This window comes from Triturus cristatus, chromosome 10 (assembly GCF_964204655.1).
Source record: "Triturus cristatus chromosome 10, aTriCri1.1, whole genome shotgun sequence".
Classification (NCBI taxonomy): domain Eukaryota; kingdom Metazoa; phylum Chordata; class Amphibia; order Caudata; family Salamandridae; genus Triturus; species Triturus cristatus.
The window spans coordinates 863288003-863308031 of NC_140593.1; the positions used below are offsets into that span (position 1 = coordinate 863288003).

General features: G+C 42.2%; 1 protein-coding gene across 2 annotated transcripts in view; it reads right to left on the reverse strand.

Annotated features, from left to right (window-relative positions):
• LOC146796120 (uncharacterized) overlaps nucleotides 1-17026 on the reverse strand; it is a 531425-nt gene extending 514399 nt beyond the window's left edge. The window contains exon 1 of one of the 2 annotated variants that reach the window (XM_085628491.1): nucleotides 16716-16993. In XM_085628491.1, the coding sequence (XP_085484617.1) occupies nucleotides 16716-16884 (169 nt within the window). In that variant the 5' untranslated portion in view covers nucleotides 16885-16993. Of the gene's footprint in view, nucleotides 1-16715 lie in introns of both variants that reach the window. The other variant, XM_085628489.1, reaches the window with a different exon arrangement.
• Between the last annotated feature and the right edge of the window lie 3003 nt (nucleotides 17027-20029).

Consider the following 20029-nt stretch of genomic DNA (forward strand, 5'->3'; position numbering starts at 1 on the left):
GTGACAGGAACAGTTCCAACAGAAATCCTGAAGAGTCATCATGATGGTGAATTAATGTTTATGTGCAAGAGCATAACATGGAGAGCAAGAAATACACATGATAGACTGAGAGCAATAGCAAATGAGCAAGGAGTTGACATTGATAGAGTAAAGGCTTTGCAGAAAACGTACATGATGGATTTCACAGAGAAGGATATAGAAAATTTGAATACTTCTGGTAGAACAGGACAGATTAAAGAAATGGTAGCATTATTGCGAAGATGGGGTGATGTAGAAAAGTGGAAGGATAGGTGGTATAAGAAAAGAGAGGAATCTGAAGATAGAACGACTTATTCAGCATTTCCAGTGAGAGAAAAAGAGAAACCAGTGGAACAGTTTCCCATGAGAGAAATACCTGGAGGAGGATATGTACATGTTCCATGGACCAGACAGGATATTTTATCATTTACGAATGATTTCCCTCGATTGAGAGAAAAGCCCGTCGAGTGGTATAGGCAGGTAGACAGGTTTGTGAAATTGTCAAAAGTGCTGTGGGTTGACCTGAATAGTCTGTTTGATATAATTGTTCCAGCAGACTTGTGGACTGAGTGTAAGATAGTTGTGAGTTGGCCTACTGAAGAATATCCAAGAGATCCAAGAACAGGGGCACCAGATCCAGAAGTGATGAGGAAGTATGATCAGGTGATGGTATACCTGAAGAGTAAAGTTCCTCCAAAAGAGACAGACTGGGTTAAAATAGATCGAACACAACAGGAAGCAAAAGAATAAGTTCATGCTTTTTACGAAAGGCTGATACTGGCTTTTAAACAATTCAGTGGAGATGAACACCTGGGTGACAAGGATTTGAGTCATTTTGTATACAGATTTGTATATGGTTTGAGACCTGAAATTGGTGAGAGAATTCGTGAACACACAGTGGATTGGCAGAGTAAGAAAGTAGATGAGATTTTGAGACATGCAAAATATTTCAGTGATGAAATTGAAGCAAAACAAAGAAAGCTGAAAGAAAAAGCGATGTGGGCACAAGTGAAAGTTGCAGAAAGACAGGAAGCACAGTTAGTGGAACAGGCAAATAATCCAGGAAATAATACAGGGAATAGACCGAGATTTGCAGGAAAAGGAAGGGGAAGTCTAGAGGAAGCCAAAAAGAAGTTCCCGTGTCACAACTGTGGCCAACTGGGACATTGGAGATCGGAATGTCCTAATCCACCATTAGTGAATAATGAGGGTAAATCCTTAAATCAACAGGTGCAGAATGATGGGAATAACCAGCAGCAACAACAGCAGAAAGTTGTGAGACTGCAGCAGAATCAAGAGCCAAAACCGCCCTTACCGCAGAATAGAGGGGTACAAAAGTACAGTCAAGACTCAGGATTCTTCAATGATGAGCAGGTAAACAAACCAAGACGTACTAACAAAGTACAACAGTACTTGTTAAAGAGTGAAGGGAGTGAGTCTGAGGGTGATTATTGACGGTGCCGAAGAGAGGAGGAAGAGTGCATACTTGGTGCAACTCTAGAAATAGACCAGGCAGGACCATTTGTGGATGGGAAAATAAATGAGGAGAGTGTTACTTTTTTGGTAGACACAGGTGCGACAAGATCAACTGTCAGGTCAACAGATGTTAAAAATCTTCCTCTCTCGGATGAAGCAATCCAAGTAGTTGGTGTAGCCAATACACAAATCAGAACACGTCTTACTGAACCAGTAAGAGTACAGATAGGGAAATTTTCAGATATGCACAGATTTATTGTCTGTGACACGAGTCCAGTGAACCTGTTGGGTAGGGATCTGTTGTGTAAGATGAATTGCACAATTTTTTGTACACCAGATGGAATAGCATTTGAGACACCAGATGATGATGTTTTCTACCGAATGACTCTAGAAAATAGAGAAAGTGAATTAATTGGTGCATTTGCTGTGTTCAATCCGGAGGATTTGCCTCAAGTGCTGAGAGACACAGTGAAAAGAGCAGTTTGGGATTTTACAGGAGAGGATGTGGGATTAATGAATAATGTAGATCCAGTGAAAATTGCAGTGAAAGAGGGAATCACATATCCTAACATTCCTCAGTACAAAATGACACCAGAAATAATTGAAGGAATAACTCCTATAATTGAGAAAATGATTCAGCAAGGAGTCCTGAGAGAGTTATTGAGTAGTCCGTGTAATTCACCGATAATGGGACTGAAAAAGCCCAATGGCAAGTTCAGGATCGTGCAAGACCTGAGAAAAGTTAATCAAATAGTGGTGGCATGTTGTCCCATTGTGCCAAATCCATCAGTGATTCTGTATCAAATTCCACATGATGCTGAGTGGTATACAGTGATTGATTTGTGTCATGCATTCTTTTCAATTCCATTGCATCATGACAGCCAGCCGATTTTTGCATTTAGGTTTGGCCAGCGTATTTTAGCATGGTGTCGTATCCCACAGGGATATACGGAGAGTCCTTCGATATTCAATCAGTTATTGAAAAGATCGTTGGAAAGTCTGATCATGCCTGAAAGCTCAGTGCTAGTGCAATATATTGATGACCTACTTGTGGCATCAAAGACACGTGAAGCTTGTGAAGTGGATACCATAGCTTTACTGAATCATCTGGCAGATGGAGGGTTAAAGGTATCTCCAGCCAAATTGCAATTTTGCAAGAAAGAGGTGCATTATCTTGGACATAATATTGAGAAAGGTCTGAGAAAAGTGACTACTGACAGAATCATAATAATAAGAGAAATGAAAGCTCCAAAAACCCAGAGAGAAGTGAGAATGTTCCTGGGTATGGTGGGATATTGTCGTCAGTGGATAATTAATTTTTCCCTGATAGCAAAGCCATTGATTAAATTGACAAAAAGTGAAATGACAGACCCATTGGATCTGGATGCAGAACAATTGGCAGCATTTGAAGAGCTCAAAACTAAAATGTGTGAGGCTCCAGCTTTGGGAATGCCTGACTATGAAAAAGAGTTCGAGCTGTACTGCAGTGAGAGAAATGGATGTGCACTTTCAGTGTTAATCCAGAAACATGGACAATTGAGAAGGCCTATTGCGTACTTCTCATCGACACTTGACCCTGTAGCTGTGGGTTTACCAGGTTGTCTAAAATCTGTAGCTGCAACATGCAGAAGTCTGGAACAGAGTGAGGGAATCATAATGGGGTATCCTGTAAGGGTATTCGTACCTCACAATGTGGCAATTCTTTTGACGAGAAGCAGAACTCAGCATATGTCACATAGTCGGTTGACTAAGTATGAAAAAGTGATTCTGGGAGCATCAAATGTGACTCTTGAGAGATGTGTGAATGTGAATCCAGCAACACTTTTGCCGGATATTGAGAATATGGGTATAAAGATGGAAGATGATCATGATTGTTTGGATGTGCTTGAGTACTGTACGAAACCGAGACCAGATATCAGGGATATTCCCTTACCTGAGAATGACCATGTGTTGTTTGTGGATGGATCATGCCTGAGAAATGATAATGGTGTGCTATGTGCAGCATATGCAGTGTGCAAAGTTTCAGAGGTCATGGAAGCATCACCATTGAAAGGAGTGAAATCTGCGCAAGTTGCTGAATTAGTGGCATTGACAAAAGCTTGTGAGATTGGGAAAGATTTGAGAACAACCGTGTTGACTGATAGTCAGTATGGATTTGGGGTGGTGCATGATTTTGGCCAACTGTGGCTACAAAGGGGTTTCTTGACATCGGGTGGAACTCCGATAAAGAATGCTGAGCTGATTGGAAAATTGCTTGAGGCGATACAGCTGCCTAAGGAGTTAGCAGTTGTAAAATGTGCAGCACATGGTTCAGGGGAAGATTTTATCACTGTTGGTAACAGGTATGCCAACGATGTAGCGCAGTATTGTGCTAAGACGAACCAGTCGATTAACAGGGGTAGGATGGAGGAAATGTCTTTTCTTTCTGTGATGTTTACTAATGTCCTAGAAACGTGGGATGAAGTAAAGCAGTTACAAGATGAGGCAGGAGAAGAAGAGAAGCAAGATTGGGTTAAGGCAGGATGTGCTCCAAGAGAAACAGACCATGTTTGGGTCTACAGAGATGGCAGACCAGTAATGCCAAACTCAATTTTGTCGTCAATGGCAAGGATGTATCATGGCCAGGGACATCTGGGGAGGGACGCGATGGTTAGGTCCTTTAAGCAAACCTGGTACAATGCAAAGTTTAGGACAATTGCGGATAGCATCTGTCAAAGGTGTTTAATTTGTCAGCAATTTAACACTGGGAAAAAGACAGTGGTGAGTCTAGGGACAATTGGCAGAGAAGGAGGTCCTTTTACAAGAATGCAAATTGATTTCATTGAAATGCCCCAAGTGAACAGATTGAGGTATGTTTTGGTGGTAGTCTGTTTGTTTTCAAGGTGGTTGGAAGCTTACCCGACTAGAAGAAATGATGGGTTGACAGTGGCAAAATTACTGTTGAGGGAGTTGATTCCTAGGTTCGGGTTTCCAGTTACAGTTGAGTCTGATAGAGGTAGACACTTTCAAAATGAACTCATTGGTTTAATTTGTGAAGCATTAAAAATACAGCAGAAGCTACATTGTGCATACCGACCAGAGGCTTCTGGTGTGGTTGAGCAGATTAATGGCACAATCAAAAACAGAATCGGAAAGATGTGTTTAGCTACTGGCATGAAATGGCCAGATGTTTTACCTCTAGTCCTGATGACCATGAGATCTACTCCAGATAGAACCACAGGTTTGAGCCCGCATGAAATAATTATGGGACGTGCAATGCGCCATGCATTCGTGCCTGTGAATAAATTGGTGACAATAACTGATGACATGATTTTGGATTACTGTAAAGGCCTGGCTGACGCAGTTCATTCTGTGTTTCACCAGGTTGGAGAAGAAGCTACCACACTTGAGAAGAAGCAAGCCCATGATCTAAGTCCAGGAGACTGGGTGAGGATTAAGGTGCACAGAAGAAGAAATTGCTTGATTCCAAGGTGGGGAAGGCCGAGACAAGTTATTCTGACTACAACGACTGCAGTAAAGTGTGCTGGAGTGAGACACTGGGTACATGCAAGTCATACTCTGAGAGTTCCAAGCCCGAGAGAGGGAACTGGTGAAGAGTATTTTGAAGAGTCAGATTCCAGTGATGGAGAAGATCCTGATGATACAGAATCAGTGAGAAAAGAAGCAGAGAGAGCTTCAAGAGATTCACTGCGAGTATCAGAGAGGAGATCAAATTCTGTTGAAGAGCCTGAGGTTTCAAGTAGCAGTGAAGGAAAAAGAAAAGAAAAAAGAAATCACACAGAGATTACTCCTGAATCAGAAGAGGAGGAGATCGAAGAACCACTTGAGATTATACTTGAAGAAACAGGGTCAGAAGAAGATAGAGAGGGACAGATTGCGGAAGACCCCCGAGGAGGTGTAGGGAACATTGATGAGGAGCTAGGTGAAGGGACAAGTAGACAGCAAGAAGATTGCGTGTCGGAGACCCGAGGAGGGACAGAAGTAGGGAAGTCTCAAATAGTGGTGAAAGAATCTGTGGAAGAAAAGAAAACTGCTAAGAAACGAAAGCAAAAGGCAATTGAAACAGAATCGGATGAAGAAAATGAACAAACAGAAGATCGAGTTCTGAGAAAGAGAACTTCGATTGGAGAGAGGAGTGTTAAAGAACTAAGGCCGAAAAAGGTTGTGAAAGGAGATCGTTGGCCTAACAACAGAGTGAAAAGACTGAGATACAGAATAATAAGAGCAAATTCATCAAAAGCTGAACAAGTGAATGAAGTATCAAGTCAAACTTCGAGAGCTGAAGAAGAAGAATCAAAAAGATCAAAAGAACCAGTAGAAATAAAAAGAGTTAAAAGACCCAACCAAAAGTACAGATCACCGGAATGGTCTTATGTGACACTGTCTGAAGAAGGAAAAGAAGAAACAGTGACTCGAGATAATCCGGAAGTGGTCTTGAGAAAAGTGGTTGAGGAAGATACTGGTGAAATTCTGAAAGTACTCTTGACTGACATTGGAGAAGAGTCAGATACTGAGGATTTGAATGTTGGAGATCTGATACAATTTGATGTGGAAGAAATTGGAGTGAAAAATGATGAGTATCCAAACTGAGTAAAAGAAAGATTCACTTGGACTGAGTGAACAGAAAGATCATTTGAAGAAGCTGAAGAGTTTGGAACAAACGTTGAAGATTTGAAAAGTTCTAATTTCAGTAGTGGAGTAGTAGAGGTTAAAGCAGAAAATGGCTAACATAGAGAATAGTCAAAATAGATGTGCCTTCTTTAAAAGGTGGTGCAAGATGTGCTGCTGTTGTACTGGATTATTAATGCTTCTATGGGGTGTTTTAGTTTTATTAGTTACTTTTAAGGTTGAATTTGGAATGGACACAGAAAATATGACTAATATAGAGAGGAATTCGCAAAAATTAGATCCAATTAGAAGTAGTAGTTACATACACAAAGATAGGTCAATTAATAATTTTTCTAGTAATGTTTTTTCTAAACTGTTATATGAATATGTGAAGACAATGGAAGTGAGGGATTGCTATGTCTGCATGCAGTTACCTGCATCCGTTTCAGAGGGTGTTACTTATCACCATTTACCAGCTACATATGGTATTTCTTGTAGTATTTTAAGTAGTGTTTTTTATTTGTTAGGGAAAATAGATTATAAGATGTCTAACAGAGATAGTATTTTTGGGCACTTGCCGATGAACAAAGAGCTGAATCCAGCTAAAGAAGCTAACATTTTTGGTGAGATTTTTATTGAAGAGAAAGGACTAACATTAGATTACATTTTTAAGAATAATTTAACTTGCAGTCTGAAAGAAGAGGAGAAAGCTTTCCTGGATATGGTAGAGGAAAGGAGAGTGAACATGCATGAGAAAGCGGGAAAATATGAAGTGAGTAAGACAATTTGGGACATTGAGATGGGAAAGGAGTTGAGAAATGGGGCTAGTCCAACTTTGGCTCTAGATGCACCGCAGAAGGGTAAACTATGCATTACCAGAAGGAAATCCCAATATGATACATATTTTGTGGGGACTAGTGAGTGCCATGATACATACTTCGTTGCGACTGGTTGGGGTTTCAGAGGTGGAGAAGATACAATTTTTCCAGGAGTGTACTATGTTTGTGGGAACAAGGCTTATTACAAGTTGCCTGACCATTGGTATGGCACGTGTTATGTGGGCCTGGTTTTTCCTAAGATTTTTCATACAGATAAAATAAAAGATGTAGAAGATATTAATTTGCTAACACGTTTTAAGAGAGAAACTTGGTCTGAAATTGTGGGTGACATTTTTGGGGTTTTGATTCCAGCAGTGGGAATTTCATTAAATGCTTATGGAATTCGAAAACTGTCCACAGTGGTTGATCGCTTATCGACAAATACCGCAGGAGGGTTTCTTTTGGTAAATACGGAATTAAGTGCCGTACGTGCCATGTCAATGCAAAATCGACTTGCCCTTGATATTCTTTTGGCCAAGGAGGGTGGAGTTTGTGGAATTTTGAAAGTTCAACATTGTTGCACTTACATTCCTGATGAAAGTAAAGACCTGAAGGTCTATATCAAAAATATTACTGATTTGCATGAAGAATTAGTACCACTTGAAACTGGGAGCTTATGGACTAAAATAGCTAATAAGATGATAGCTGTTAAGGATTTTATTGCAAAAATAGGTAGTACTATTATAGGTAGAATACTGTTTCCGTTGTCTTGTATAATTGTTGCTTTATTGATACTAAGATTGGTGTGTGTGTGTTGTAAAAACAGGAGAGGGAAAGAGAAATTGAAAAATGAAAAGAAAAATAAGAATTCGAAGAATTCAAAAAGAGAACCAGAAGAGATTGAACTGGAAGAATTGAGGGAGAGTGTTTATTTAGAGACAAAGAGAGATGATGAAAGAGTGACTGGTGTGTAGTTTTGTGTAAGGGGAAAAGACATTTCTGATTTCTCCTAAAATGGGACTAAATTTTCACTAATTTTTTTTTTTGGGTTTATTTGGTGATAAAATCACCAAAGGGGGGATTGCTGGAGCAGAGTTTTCAATTTGAAAATTCTGGGGCTTTTGAAGCTCTGGCTTGTCTATGCGTTTTATTAATTTATTAATAATTAACAATTAATTATTTGTCTTGTGCAAGTGTGTTTCACTAATCAACTTGTTTGTCCTAACACAAGAGAAGGTTACATGAGGGTTAGCTTTTGTTTGCTGTTTCTGTATTTACAATAACGTGCAAGTTTTCATGTTTAAATGTTGCTGTGTGCTATTTATTTTGAGCACAAAACGCTGTCTGAATTAATGCTTTTTATGTCGCAAAGCTAGATAAATGCATACACATAAGGGTATTAGTGGGGTTTAACACTGTTTAATCATTATGATGTAGTAACCTTTATTTTGTCTCTTTAATTAAAGATGGTCTATTGTGGCCTATGAAGGCCTTTATGAAATGGCTGAGAATATTTTGAAGCCTGGCTGAGCCGTGGCGCAATCTATGATGTGGCAAGGGAGACCCCTGCTGGAAATCGGTTGAAGACAACTGACCGTAGTCCTTTTGTAAAACTTTCCATGAGGACATCAGCAGTTTGGAGGATCTCCAAAAGAAATGATTTGTCCTTGGTGAACAAAGGAGCTTCTGAAATGAACAATGTGCTGAAGCCGGGTTGCCGAGGGAAGTGAACGAGATGGATACTTTAATAGTTTCTGTTTCTTGGTTCCTGTTCCGTGGTTTACGTATTGTGACTTTTCCTGAGCGGAGATTTCAAGATGTTGCAAAGTTACTTCCCTTCCTTCTCGTTCTGCTCAGTGATACAGTTTTACTTGTCAATTTTATGTGAGTTTTCATTGTATTTTTCATTATAAAAACTGTTAGCTTAGGGAGGGATCTTCCCACTCTTTCCCCACTCTTTCGTCGCCTTTTGCTGCGTGAACTTGCGTTGCTGAGGACTGATGCTGAGGACTGTCCTGAGAGACTTTGCCAAGAGACTGGTCCTGACCCGTTCTGACACTTAGTTAGAATAGGTAATTATGAGAAATTATTTATTCTGATTTACTTTGACTAATTTTAGATAAAGCAAAATAACTTTTAAACATGGTGTTGAATATTTCTTTCCTTGTCAATTATTGAATATATTTTTGATCATTGTTTATAGATTGTTTATAGTATGTTCAAGGAAGGACAACCACTATAATCAGGTCCTATCGCTTAGATATAGATGCAGGGTGGTTTAGGAGTTTTCTTCCCACAGGTTTATTGCTGGTAGAGTATTTGAGCGTATGTTAGTGAAATGGGCCCTAGCGTATGATGAATGTATGTGCGTGTAACTGTGAGATTACTCTATCCGTGGTAGTGGGCATATTTTTGATACCCTGATCTGTATCAGCAGCATACTTCTCCTCAAATATTCTGTCCGCAACTAATCGCACGAAAGAGATCATCTCCATAGTAAATGAGTTGTCTAACCCCAATAGAATTTCAATTAAGACTGCCCTTCCCAAACGTTTTGCAACTCTTTGAATTCTTTCTTCATTGATAAAATCATAAAAATAAAGTCCAGTATTCCGGTCTGCCAAAATCTGGACTCTATTCTGCACACCACCCGAAATCATAGCACCTTTATGCAATTTCCTAAAATTCATGAGCATTCCTTTGCGGACCTCCTCTCTAAAGTCTAATCTGGCTCCCCCACTGACTGTTGCCCTCCTAGTATTTTGAAAGAAATTTTTACTGCCCTCCCTAGTCCTGCCCATAATCGCTTAAATGAGTCATTGTCCCAGGGTATTGTCCCTGCCACTTTTAAGGAGGCAATTGTTATCCCCCTCTTGAAGAAGCCTGGTGCGGATCTGCAAATTTTAACGAACTATCGACCAATCTCTCATCTTCCATACCTAGCGAAGGTTTTGGAAGCTTATGTCACGAGATGTCTCACTGACTTTCCGGAAGAATCTGAATTCCTTGATTCTCATCAAGCGGGGTTCCGCCCGGCTCACTCTACTGAGGCGGTGATCCTCACAGTGTTGGACACTCTCTGCAGTAAGGTCGACGGTGGCTCCCCGCAGGCCTTTGTTCTGCTTAATCTCTCCGCTGCCTTTGACACGGTCGATCATAATCTTTTGGTCGACCGGGTAAGGGACGCGGGAATCACGGGACTTGCCCTGGGCTGGATCACCTCCTTTTTAGAAAATCGATTGCAGGCAGTCTGCACAGCACAGTTTACTGCCCCTAGAATCAGAATTTCTTGCGGAGTCCCTCAGGGCTCTTCACTTTCTCGCCTGTTATTCAATCTTTACCTTCTCCCCCTTGTCCAAGCCCTGAAAGAGCGTCAAGTTTGCACATTTAACTATGCTGACGACTTTCAACTTATTTTTCCTATCAGCTACTCTCCGGTCCACGCCTTTCAGTCCACCATGCTGTTCATTAGTCAGTGGATGAACAGCAACCATCTTAAGCTCAATCCGAACAAGACGGAGCTGTTCCTAACTGGTGGTATTACTAAACATCCCTGGGGCCCTCACTTTTGGCCCAGGGAATTGGGCCAGTTCCCTTCTCCATCAAACTCGGCTAAGAGCCTTGGGGTAATTATCAGTCAGGACCTCACGATGAAGTCACAGATAGGGTCAGTGATCTCTACCTGCTTATTCCAACTCAGGAAAATAAAAATGATCTGTAGATTTCTTACCTATGAAGCCCGGACTCAGGTGATTATTGCCATGGTCATGTCCCATGTCGACTATGCTAATTCGCTTTACTTCGGCATTCCCCTCTATCTATCTAAACGCCTACAGCTGGTTCAAAACCAGGCTGCACGCCTGATTGTTCATCAACCTAGGCACCTTTATGTTACTCCTCTCCTGAAGAAACTTCATTGGCTTCCGGTAGTCCAGCGTTGTGCCTTCAAGGTTGGTTGCCTTATTTTTAAGTCACTCAATGGGAGAAGTCCTAAATGTGTGAACAACTTGATCAACAAGCACGTCCCACACGCAATCTTTGTTCAGCACACAAGCTACTTCTGTCCACTCCCTCTTTTAAATTAAAGTGCACTGGTGGTGCCAGGTTTGCCATTTTGGCCCCCATGTTCTGGAACTCCCTTCCCTCTGAAAAACGCCTTTGTACCAATCTTCTCAGTTTCAGAAGCCTCCTTAAGACCTGGCTTTTCCGTCAGGCCTTCTAAATGTGCATTAGGACTTGGGTATCAATCAAAGTAGCGCCATGAAACCTCCCCGGTGTACGTGCGCTTTATAAATTTATTTTAACATAACATAATATAGTATATGTCTGACTGCCAGGTGCCTGATATGCTAATCTGCTGGCTGTTCCACAGTCTAAGTGTACACTGATTTACTGATTTTGCATGCTCTCCCTCCAATGTGGTCATCTCTCCCCTCCCCCTAGTGTTTATTTATACCCCACTGAGGTCTTTATTCCTTACGTGTACCCCTTCTCCTCATTTGTGACTGTATTCTCAGTGGCCTTGCTCCCCATCAATCTTCTCGCTCACACTACTGTGTGAGCACTCTATCCCAGTTTGAACACTCTCCCCACAGTCTGCCTTCTCTCCCAAGTCTAGTCCTTCTCCTAAAGCCTCCACATTCTCCAAGTTTATCTCTAGTCTTCCCACTTTTGTCCTACAAAGCTCTTAAGTTTCACATTTATATGCATGATAAGATCATCCAGTCCAGGCTTTTCTCTTTGCATTCTGGTTCTGTAGCCCCATTCCATGATAAATTTAGGACATCAAGCACCAGTGCAAAGAAAGCAATGGACTAGATGAGGTGCTCATGCGTGGAACAGGGAAAATAAAGAGCTCTGTCCATGGCATGCTTGATGCACCCCTTTATACTAATTTCCATGTTTGCTCTTATTTTGCCACTCTAAGCTCTCAAGTGTTTCCTCTCGCCATGAATCATATCCCACGCCTATCGGTTATGGGTTGGATATCACTACTTAAAATGGTGGTCCTGCTGAGACTCCTATACTATTTCACTAACTTGTCTTACTATGTTTCCCCCCCTTCTTTCACGCATTTGAAAACACCATGAGGGAATTCATCGGGAGTGACTTTCGTTGTCACATAGCACTCTCTAAGTTATATTTGCCTACAGATCAAGGAGGGCTAGCAGTGCAAAATATGGAGCAATGCTTTCTCGCTTCTCAGCTTCACTGGGTGGACAGATAAATGGAGGGACTCTAGCTCTCTAACACAGCCACAAACTCACCGGCTTGGTCACTCCAAGTGCTACTCCGACTGTTTCACTCCTGCACCCAGGGGAGGCCACAGGTCTCCCCATTACTTGGAGTTGCACACTGTTGCTACAGCAGAAGCTTTTACCTCACATGTACAACAATTCCATATGCACTGGCATTGTCCATATTAGGCACACCCCGAGGCCCAATAGTTATCACATCCACTGAACTGTCCATATGGTGGGAGGATGGCCTCCAAACGCTGTGTGACCTCAACCATGATGGCGTCCTACTACCTTATGGTACACTGGTGGAAGAAGATGGCTAACACCCAGGTCAATTTCTATTGCACATTTCATTAATTGCAGCTTTGGGACACCAGTGTGGAGATATGACAGGTGAATGTCAGGCTCACCTTACTGTCCAATATCTACATGTAATCGGGACGGGTAGGCACCTCAACAGATTGTTTGCTGCCTCACTGCACCATCACATGGCAGTGTCACTCTCGCCCCTGAGACAGAGATGGGAGACAGACCTGAACTGCCCCTGCGCAGAAAAGGAATTGCCTGCAATACTGAAAGTTGTAATAGGATTTCCCAGAATGCCCGGTTTCGTCTAATCCAATATTACATCACTCAAAGGGCATACCTTGCCCCAATTTAAATTAACCAATACTTCCACCGCACCGATGCAGCATGCTCCAGATGCCACACTCTAGATGTGTACCTTCTCCACATGATGTGGTCCTGCCTGATCCTCGCCTCGTACTGGCGGTCACTCACATCCACGCTATCCTCTTGCACTGGAAGCACCATGACCCACATCTGGGAGGAAAGCATATTATACTTTTTTCCTAGGAGTAAGTGACAGAGGGTACCTTAACATTTCCCAGACTTGGGTTTACTGCTGCCTAAATGCTTAATCACGAGGTGGTGGAAGTCTCCTGAACTCCCTCCTCCACTAGCCTGGAGACGCTCACTACTTGTGTGGGCTATGGCTGAAAGTATTACCCTACACAGAGAGGAAACTCTCTGCATCCACAAAATCCCTATTACAGCTCACTGGGACACTATAATGCATGACTTCCAGAGCGAGTTCCCAGCTGAGTAGGGTCTTGTGGTAGGTGAGGTACTGGGGGCAGAGGGATGAGGAGATTCACTAGAGCCCCCCACATGGCTTATGCAAGCTGGGTTACATCCAGAACCAGGTGCGGACCTCATGCATTCCACACGGCAGAGAATACAAATGGCTTTCAGTGGGCATGACCCCTTTATATCCCCAGACTGGGTGGGCCTGTGTCGCTATAGTTGGGCTAAGCTATTCTTGATATTTTTAATTTGCCCCATTACCTTAACCTTCTGCCTCCAGGTATGCAAAGGGTTAACTAGGAATGACAATTTTCTGTTAATACAACTGGGCAGCCCTTGGCAACTTACCCACAAGAGGCTGCTCTTCACTGTCCACCACCATGCACTACACCAGTCCATCTTCCATGCACTCCCCCTTGCTTGTTCCTCACCACTGAAGCAGTTAAATGTACAAAAAGTGAGAGTATGTCCAACAAAAGGCAACATATTTGACTTTGTGATGCAGTCTCTTACACCTGTTAATGGTTGCATTTGTAAAAATGAAACAAGGAAACGTACAACCAATAAAAACAGATTCAAACAAAAAAATGACTCACATCACACACCAAGCTATTCATTCCCTTCCTGGACAGGCGCTTTTTGCCTCTCTTTGCCTCCAAAGCTCTGAAGATGCCTGCACAATACCTGTTCAATGTGTAAGGGATGCTTTCATTGCAATTATGCTGAGTCTGATCATTCAGTGCTGCCAGGAAAGTAGGAGGAGGGAAGGCACTCCAAATGCACAGTGGGGATTTCACTATTGACAGTAAGTGGGGGCTAAGGAGGCGTGACTAACAGACCATTGTGGATTTAGATTTGAGAATGGGCGAGAGAGATTCAAGGTAGGGAAAATTAGGAAAGCATGGTGGGGCTTAGGTGGCATTGGTGAGCGAGCACTTTGATTTGAGGATGAGTGGTGTCAGGTTGGCTACATGTTGTTTTCAGTCAGGATTTTTTCCTTGATGGGTGCTTTGCCGTTTATGATTTCCAAGCAGAGAGATGGGCACCGCTTCTGCAGTATCTGTGTTGTGTTTTGGTCATGTTTAGTCAAATATTTGCCTTGTAGAAGTTACTCTTTTTAGGTAGGCTGTTCTTTGAAGAACCATTTCCATATGGCAGGAGTCACCTTTGTCTATAACACAATGTGCATTATTGGCTATTCTGTATTTCACTTAAATCTTGACTGAAGGTCCTGTGAATGACGTTCAGTTCCATAAAGCTTTAATGAGGCCTTGAGGTGCCTTTCCAGTATTTTCCAAAGGAAATGAAGATTAAAAATTGTTTAGATCTTCAGGATCCGCTTCTAGGTTTTTTTATTCAAAAGACCCTTGGATTCATGCAGGGTTTGCTGCAAATGATAGAACTGTGTGAAAAATGCCTGAAAGTGGTTAGAACACAGTGGATCCTAAATTAGTTAAATTACTAAAGTGACCTCATAGCCCGCAAAGTGCTTGAGGTCTGTGATGGGTGATCTATACTTTCTGATCTAAAAGAATAATTACCTTCATGCAGCCATATATGGGACAGAACCACCTAACCAGGTCTGTAACTTATATTAAAACTTTGGAACGTTGAGAGCGCCGTAGAAGACGATAGAGCCTCTTAGGGCCAACAATGTCTGGTACAGGCTTTCTGCCTCAACTTTCCATAGTTTGTCTTTCTGTTTCTCCCTTTTTTTCCTTAAAACATTCTACCCTTTGTCAGTGGAATGTTCTAATAGTCTTCTAGCCCTTCTGCATCTGGCTATGCCAGTTGTTGAATACCCCTGCCTACAGCTTGGACCTATAACTCGGATGGTTCAGGGCCATTAACAAAGAAAATCTGACAATATGAAGAACTTTGCTTGTCTTTTTACATTCTGTTCCCTCCGCTGGTTTTGGTTAAAATAGTTTTACCTTTTAACGGGGGACTCTTTTACAGAAGATAATATGATCTGATTTGTATGGCTATTGTTCTTCCTTAAATATGACTCCTTTTTTAGCTATTTACAAGTGATGGACATTTTACTTTTTTATAAACCATTGTTGGTTTTTAATCTGCAACGTATTAATAAGATTTTATGGTACTATCTTTTTGCAAACTTTGTTGTATATACATTTGTTTTATTTGTTTTGTACTTTTATGGTTGCAAAATACTGAATAAAGTATTTTGATGATGAGTGTAGCCAGGGCCAGTTGAATTGTGCGGCTGCAGCGATTTTCGCATGATTATAGATTTGTTGCATTTGCCACATAATCCATCATCTGCTACATAATCTGCATATTTTTAACAAATAAAATTTGCTCCTAGGTCAAATAGTTCAAAAGTTACAAAAAATGCTGCAACACATGTTGCAGCGCAGTGGAAGGCCCTTTACAAAGGTTGACTGGTCACCTTTCTATTGCTAATTGCTATATTTGGGTGTTATACTAGTACTAATGATGTGCAACCGATGCCCACAGAGTGTTAACAAGTTTAAAAAAGTCAAAATAATGAAGTAATACTATCACAAAATGTGCCACATTGCTCTGCATAATTTGCCTTTCATGCCACATAATTTCCTCAACACTGCCGCATAATTTGGTCCACCCCTGCTGCATACAGTAGCCCTAATTAAAGCCACCGGCAGAAGGCTATGATGCTAATATATGAGGGCGCAGGCTGCAATATATGTTCCCAGAGAACGAGGGCTCTATGTAAAGAAGTTTAAGGCTCATAAAACAATGAAGGTAGTAGTATAGAAAAACAAAACAATATAACATGATATTCCTATAATTAAATTAAAATGTACCCAGATGAGTCACAAAAAGTAAAGGTGAACTGAGATTCATGGTGAGGAAAAATGAACAGATATACTCTGGCGTATGGAACTATCAAAGGACCTGTCTACCTGCAAATCATTCAAGCACCAGGAGGTTGCCAGTATAGGTGAGGCAACGCTATTAAGAGTCGTACCTGCTTCACACAAAATTGTCATTATGGTGGGAAATATGTTGCAGCCAACGCCCTCATGTTATACCCGAGGGCAACACTGGTTGTTAATAGCCCTGAACCCGTGTAATAGACCCAAGCCACAGGCAAAGGCCTTTAACAACTGGTATAGACCGAGGCAAAAGGCTATTAGACTGTTAGATGGTAGTGATACTGGAGTATTTTTCGGCTAGTATACAATAACCACCCAAACGCTAGGGGTGTTATTCAGAAAAGTGTCAGGTGATTACAAAAAATTATAAGTAATAAAAAAGGGGAGTGACATTAAGATCACAAATCGATTCTGCAGTGTGGCCCTTTCAGTAACTTGAATGATCATCAGACACACAACGGCCATTCAAAGTACTGGCGCAGGGGATGACGATGTGAGTGGGGTTCAGCCAGCTGGGCCTAGCCTGGTCCTTTACAACATGGGGAAGAAGAGACTTCAAAACAGTGGATAGAGGGGACTGTGCTTACCTCCATATACATCTTGAGTTTGTAATCCCACCAGAACGACCTGAAAGACAGCAGCCAGTGGAAGGTAAGCTTCCATAAGGCGGGTAGTGAGTCCGGCGCCCCCACATATATCCCAATTCCAAACCGAGACGTTCTGCTGCCCCCTTCCTGAGGTAGAGCGCGCGCGCATTATCGCGAGGAAACGTTCTGCACCTGGAGTTGGTCCGAATTAAATTTGGTGACGCAAGAGGGAACGTTTGCCGAGCATGAAGAGTTGCGCGAGCACCTGTGAAACGGCCGTGGAGGGTTTGTCTGCTGTGCTTCCACAGCCTGCCACCCCGGAGGGTCCGGTAAACTTGGTACTCATTAACCAGGGGCATCAAGGTAACGGCCTTCTCCAAAAGTCGGTTCTACAAAAATTCCCTGGTAACCAATAGAGGGGGCCCAAATCTGTGCGCGCCAATAACATGACAAATGATGGGTTGCGAAACAGAGGTATTGATTCATTTGTTTATTTAAAGATCATTGATAACAAGTGTACTCTGTTGCCATCAGAACTACGATGTACTGCGTTCAATTTGCATGCAGGTAAATAAAATCAAAAGTAGCTTTATTTCTGACAGTTTTTGTCATAAAAAGCAATGCAACCTAAAAAATAAATTAGCAATAAAAGATTTTCCCATGAGGCATGACCGTTCATTTAAAAAATGCACAATTCATCGGAAAAACTGTGTAAAGTTGAATCGCATGATTACAACACAGGGGAACAGCGAATGTCGATGATAAGAACATTAAAATAGGTAAGGGACCCCGACTCAGAGGGAAACAGCCAATGAGTCATACAGATGTCAATATATACATTTAACGGGTAATAATTAATTAAAACCAGGACATGTAGATTAAAACACCAGCAAAAAAAAGTAATGTAAACATTTCAGATGGATGGACGGCACCAAGGCTTGGTGAAAGAGAAAGCAATATAGAAAAAGTTTACGATTTTGGGACATTTTAACGTACATATGGACGATGATAATTGCACCAAAGCTCGTCATATAGTCGTCACCTTTGAAGGCCTCAATCTGACACAGCTGGTTAATGGCCCTATGCATTCTGCTGGTCATAAGCTTTACTAACAACCCCAGTTTGAAAATATCCCCCCCTCACCGCTCACCTGGTCCGATTACTTTTTAATTCCTTTCAGCCTGGCACTGCCTTCCCGCATTCCCAGACCCCCTCATAACTTGGAAAAAAGAAGGATGTGGCACAACGTCACAAGCAATAGCATGACACCTGCACTTTCCTCTACTCACCTTCAACTGTGAGGGGACCCAGACTCAGATTCAGTAAGCTTTAACAGTTGGCTAACTTCAGCCTTAGATATTGTTGCCTCCCTCAGACCCACCAACTTGTCAAGACAAAGACCATCAGCCCCTTGGTTCTCGCCTGAGCTCTGTGTTGAGAAAAGTCACTGTAAAAACTGGAGCATGTCTGGAGATTACCATATGACCCTGCGGCTAAGTCAGTATATAAAGCTGCCCTAAAACATTTCCACAAACTAAAATCTCCACTATGAGAGACTATGAGAGACTATTTTACTAATAAGATCCACTCAGCAGGGAATTCGGCTAAAACCCTCTTCAAAATTGTACAAGAATTTACCAAGCCAGCTGTCACCACCAGTGTAGTCCCCCCTACCATGTCCTTGTGTACAGGGCTACCTGATTTCTTTCAGGACAAAATTCATGATATCTATTCCACCTTTGCCCCCCCCAAAGCCTAATCCAGAGCCTACTGCTGGGTTGGTCAGCAATGACACTTTGACCACTTTCCGCTCTATCCCTCTCCATACTTCACTCCTGGCACCCCTCATCAACGCCCCACTGAAACAGATCTGGAACTCTTCTATGTGCTCTGGCACCTTCCACGCTGTGTGGAAGCAGGCTTTTCTGGTGCCGATCCTCAAAAAACCTGATGCTGACCCTGCCGTTTAAAAAACTTATAGACCTATTTCCCTCTTACCGGCACCGGCAAAAATTCTCGAAAAAATAGTTCAGGAGCAACTTTCCACTTACTTGGAATCTCGAAACCATTTTCATGACTCTCAGTCCGGTTTCAGAACTGGCTACAGTATTGAGCCCGCCCTTCTTGAAGTTTCCGAGAGCATCCATGAGAGTGTCGATTCGGGCAAAGCAGCCATGCTAGTGCTACTCGATTTGTCTGCGGCTTTTGATTCGGTTTCCGACCCTATCCTTTTGGATAGGTTAAGCAACATGGGTATTCAGGATACGCCCCTGTCCTGGACCCGGTCCTTTCTGAGAAACTGGTCTCAACAAGTTTTTCTTCATCCTTTCATCTCGTACATGAAATCCCTGTTCTGTGGGGTCCCCCAAGGCTCTGCCTTGAGTCCTCTCCTTTTTAACGCCTACCTATACCCTCTTGCGGCGCTGGGCGAATCCTGCGGGGTGAGTGTGATTTCCTACGTGGACAACACCCAACTGGTGTTTTCTTTTGAAGAGCATTCCGAAGCGGCATTCTCTAACTTTAGAAATTGCCTGAGTAACATCTTGGCTTGGATGTCATTCAACACTCTTGATGGAGCGTCATGATATTCTGAAAATTATAGGGGTGCATCATAATCATGGTTAGTCCGCACCCGCATATATTCTTGTGTTGTACTAAAAGGCGATTATTAGAAACATGGGGTAATAACGAAATGTGTAAGTGTAATGATAGAAAATTAGTTTGTGCCATTTAAGAAAGTAAAGTGGTTTTTAAATGGAGTTATGGAACCCTCGATGTTTATTGCAATGTATGACATTGTTCTGCATTCTGTCCATCAACTGTTGTTTTTGCATTTGTCACCCCGAGTGGTACGGGAATGCCCAGACGTGGGTCCCGTGCTCTCCATGCCACTGGAATCAAGCTATTCTGGCTGAAGAGGGGTGAAACCCCGAAACCCGCCCTAGGATGCTCGTTTCCATTCCAGGGAGGACCTGGCTTGGCAGTTCCGGCTGGACTGTTCCCATGAGGCACAGGGTCAAGACTGATTTGCATATGGCTGGGTTCAAACTGGAATGTCATGGTGAGCAAAAAAACGATGGATTTTGGCCCAGATCTCTGTACTGGGGTGAATGTATGACATTGTTCGGATTTCTGTCCATCAACTGTTGTTTTTGCATTTGTCACCCCTAATTTAGATGTTGGAGCAGTTATTGCCTGTTTAGTGTTTTTGGAGCTGCTCATTCTTTTCATGCTGCATCGGATTAGATTAGTACGAAGGATGAACTTTGTATTAGTGCCTATGTATTTTTTCAACCTCGTCATGAGGTGTTTGT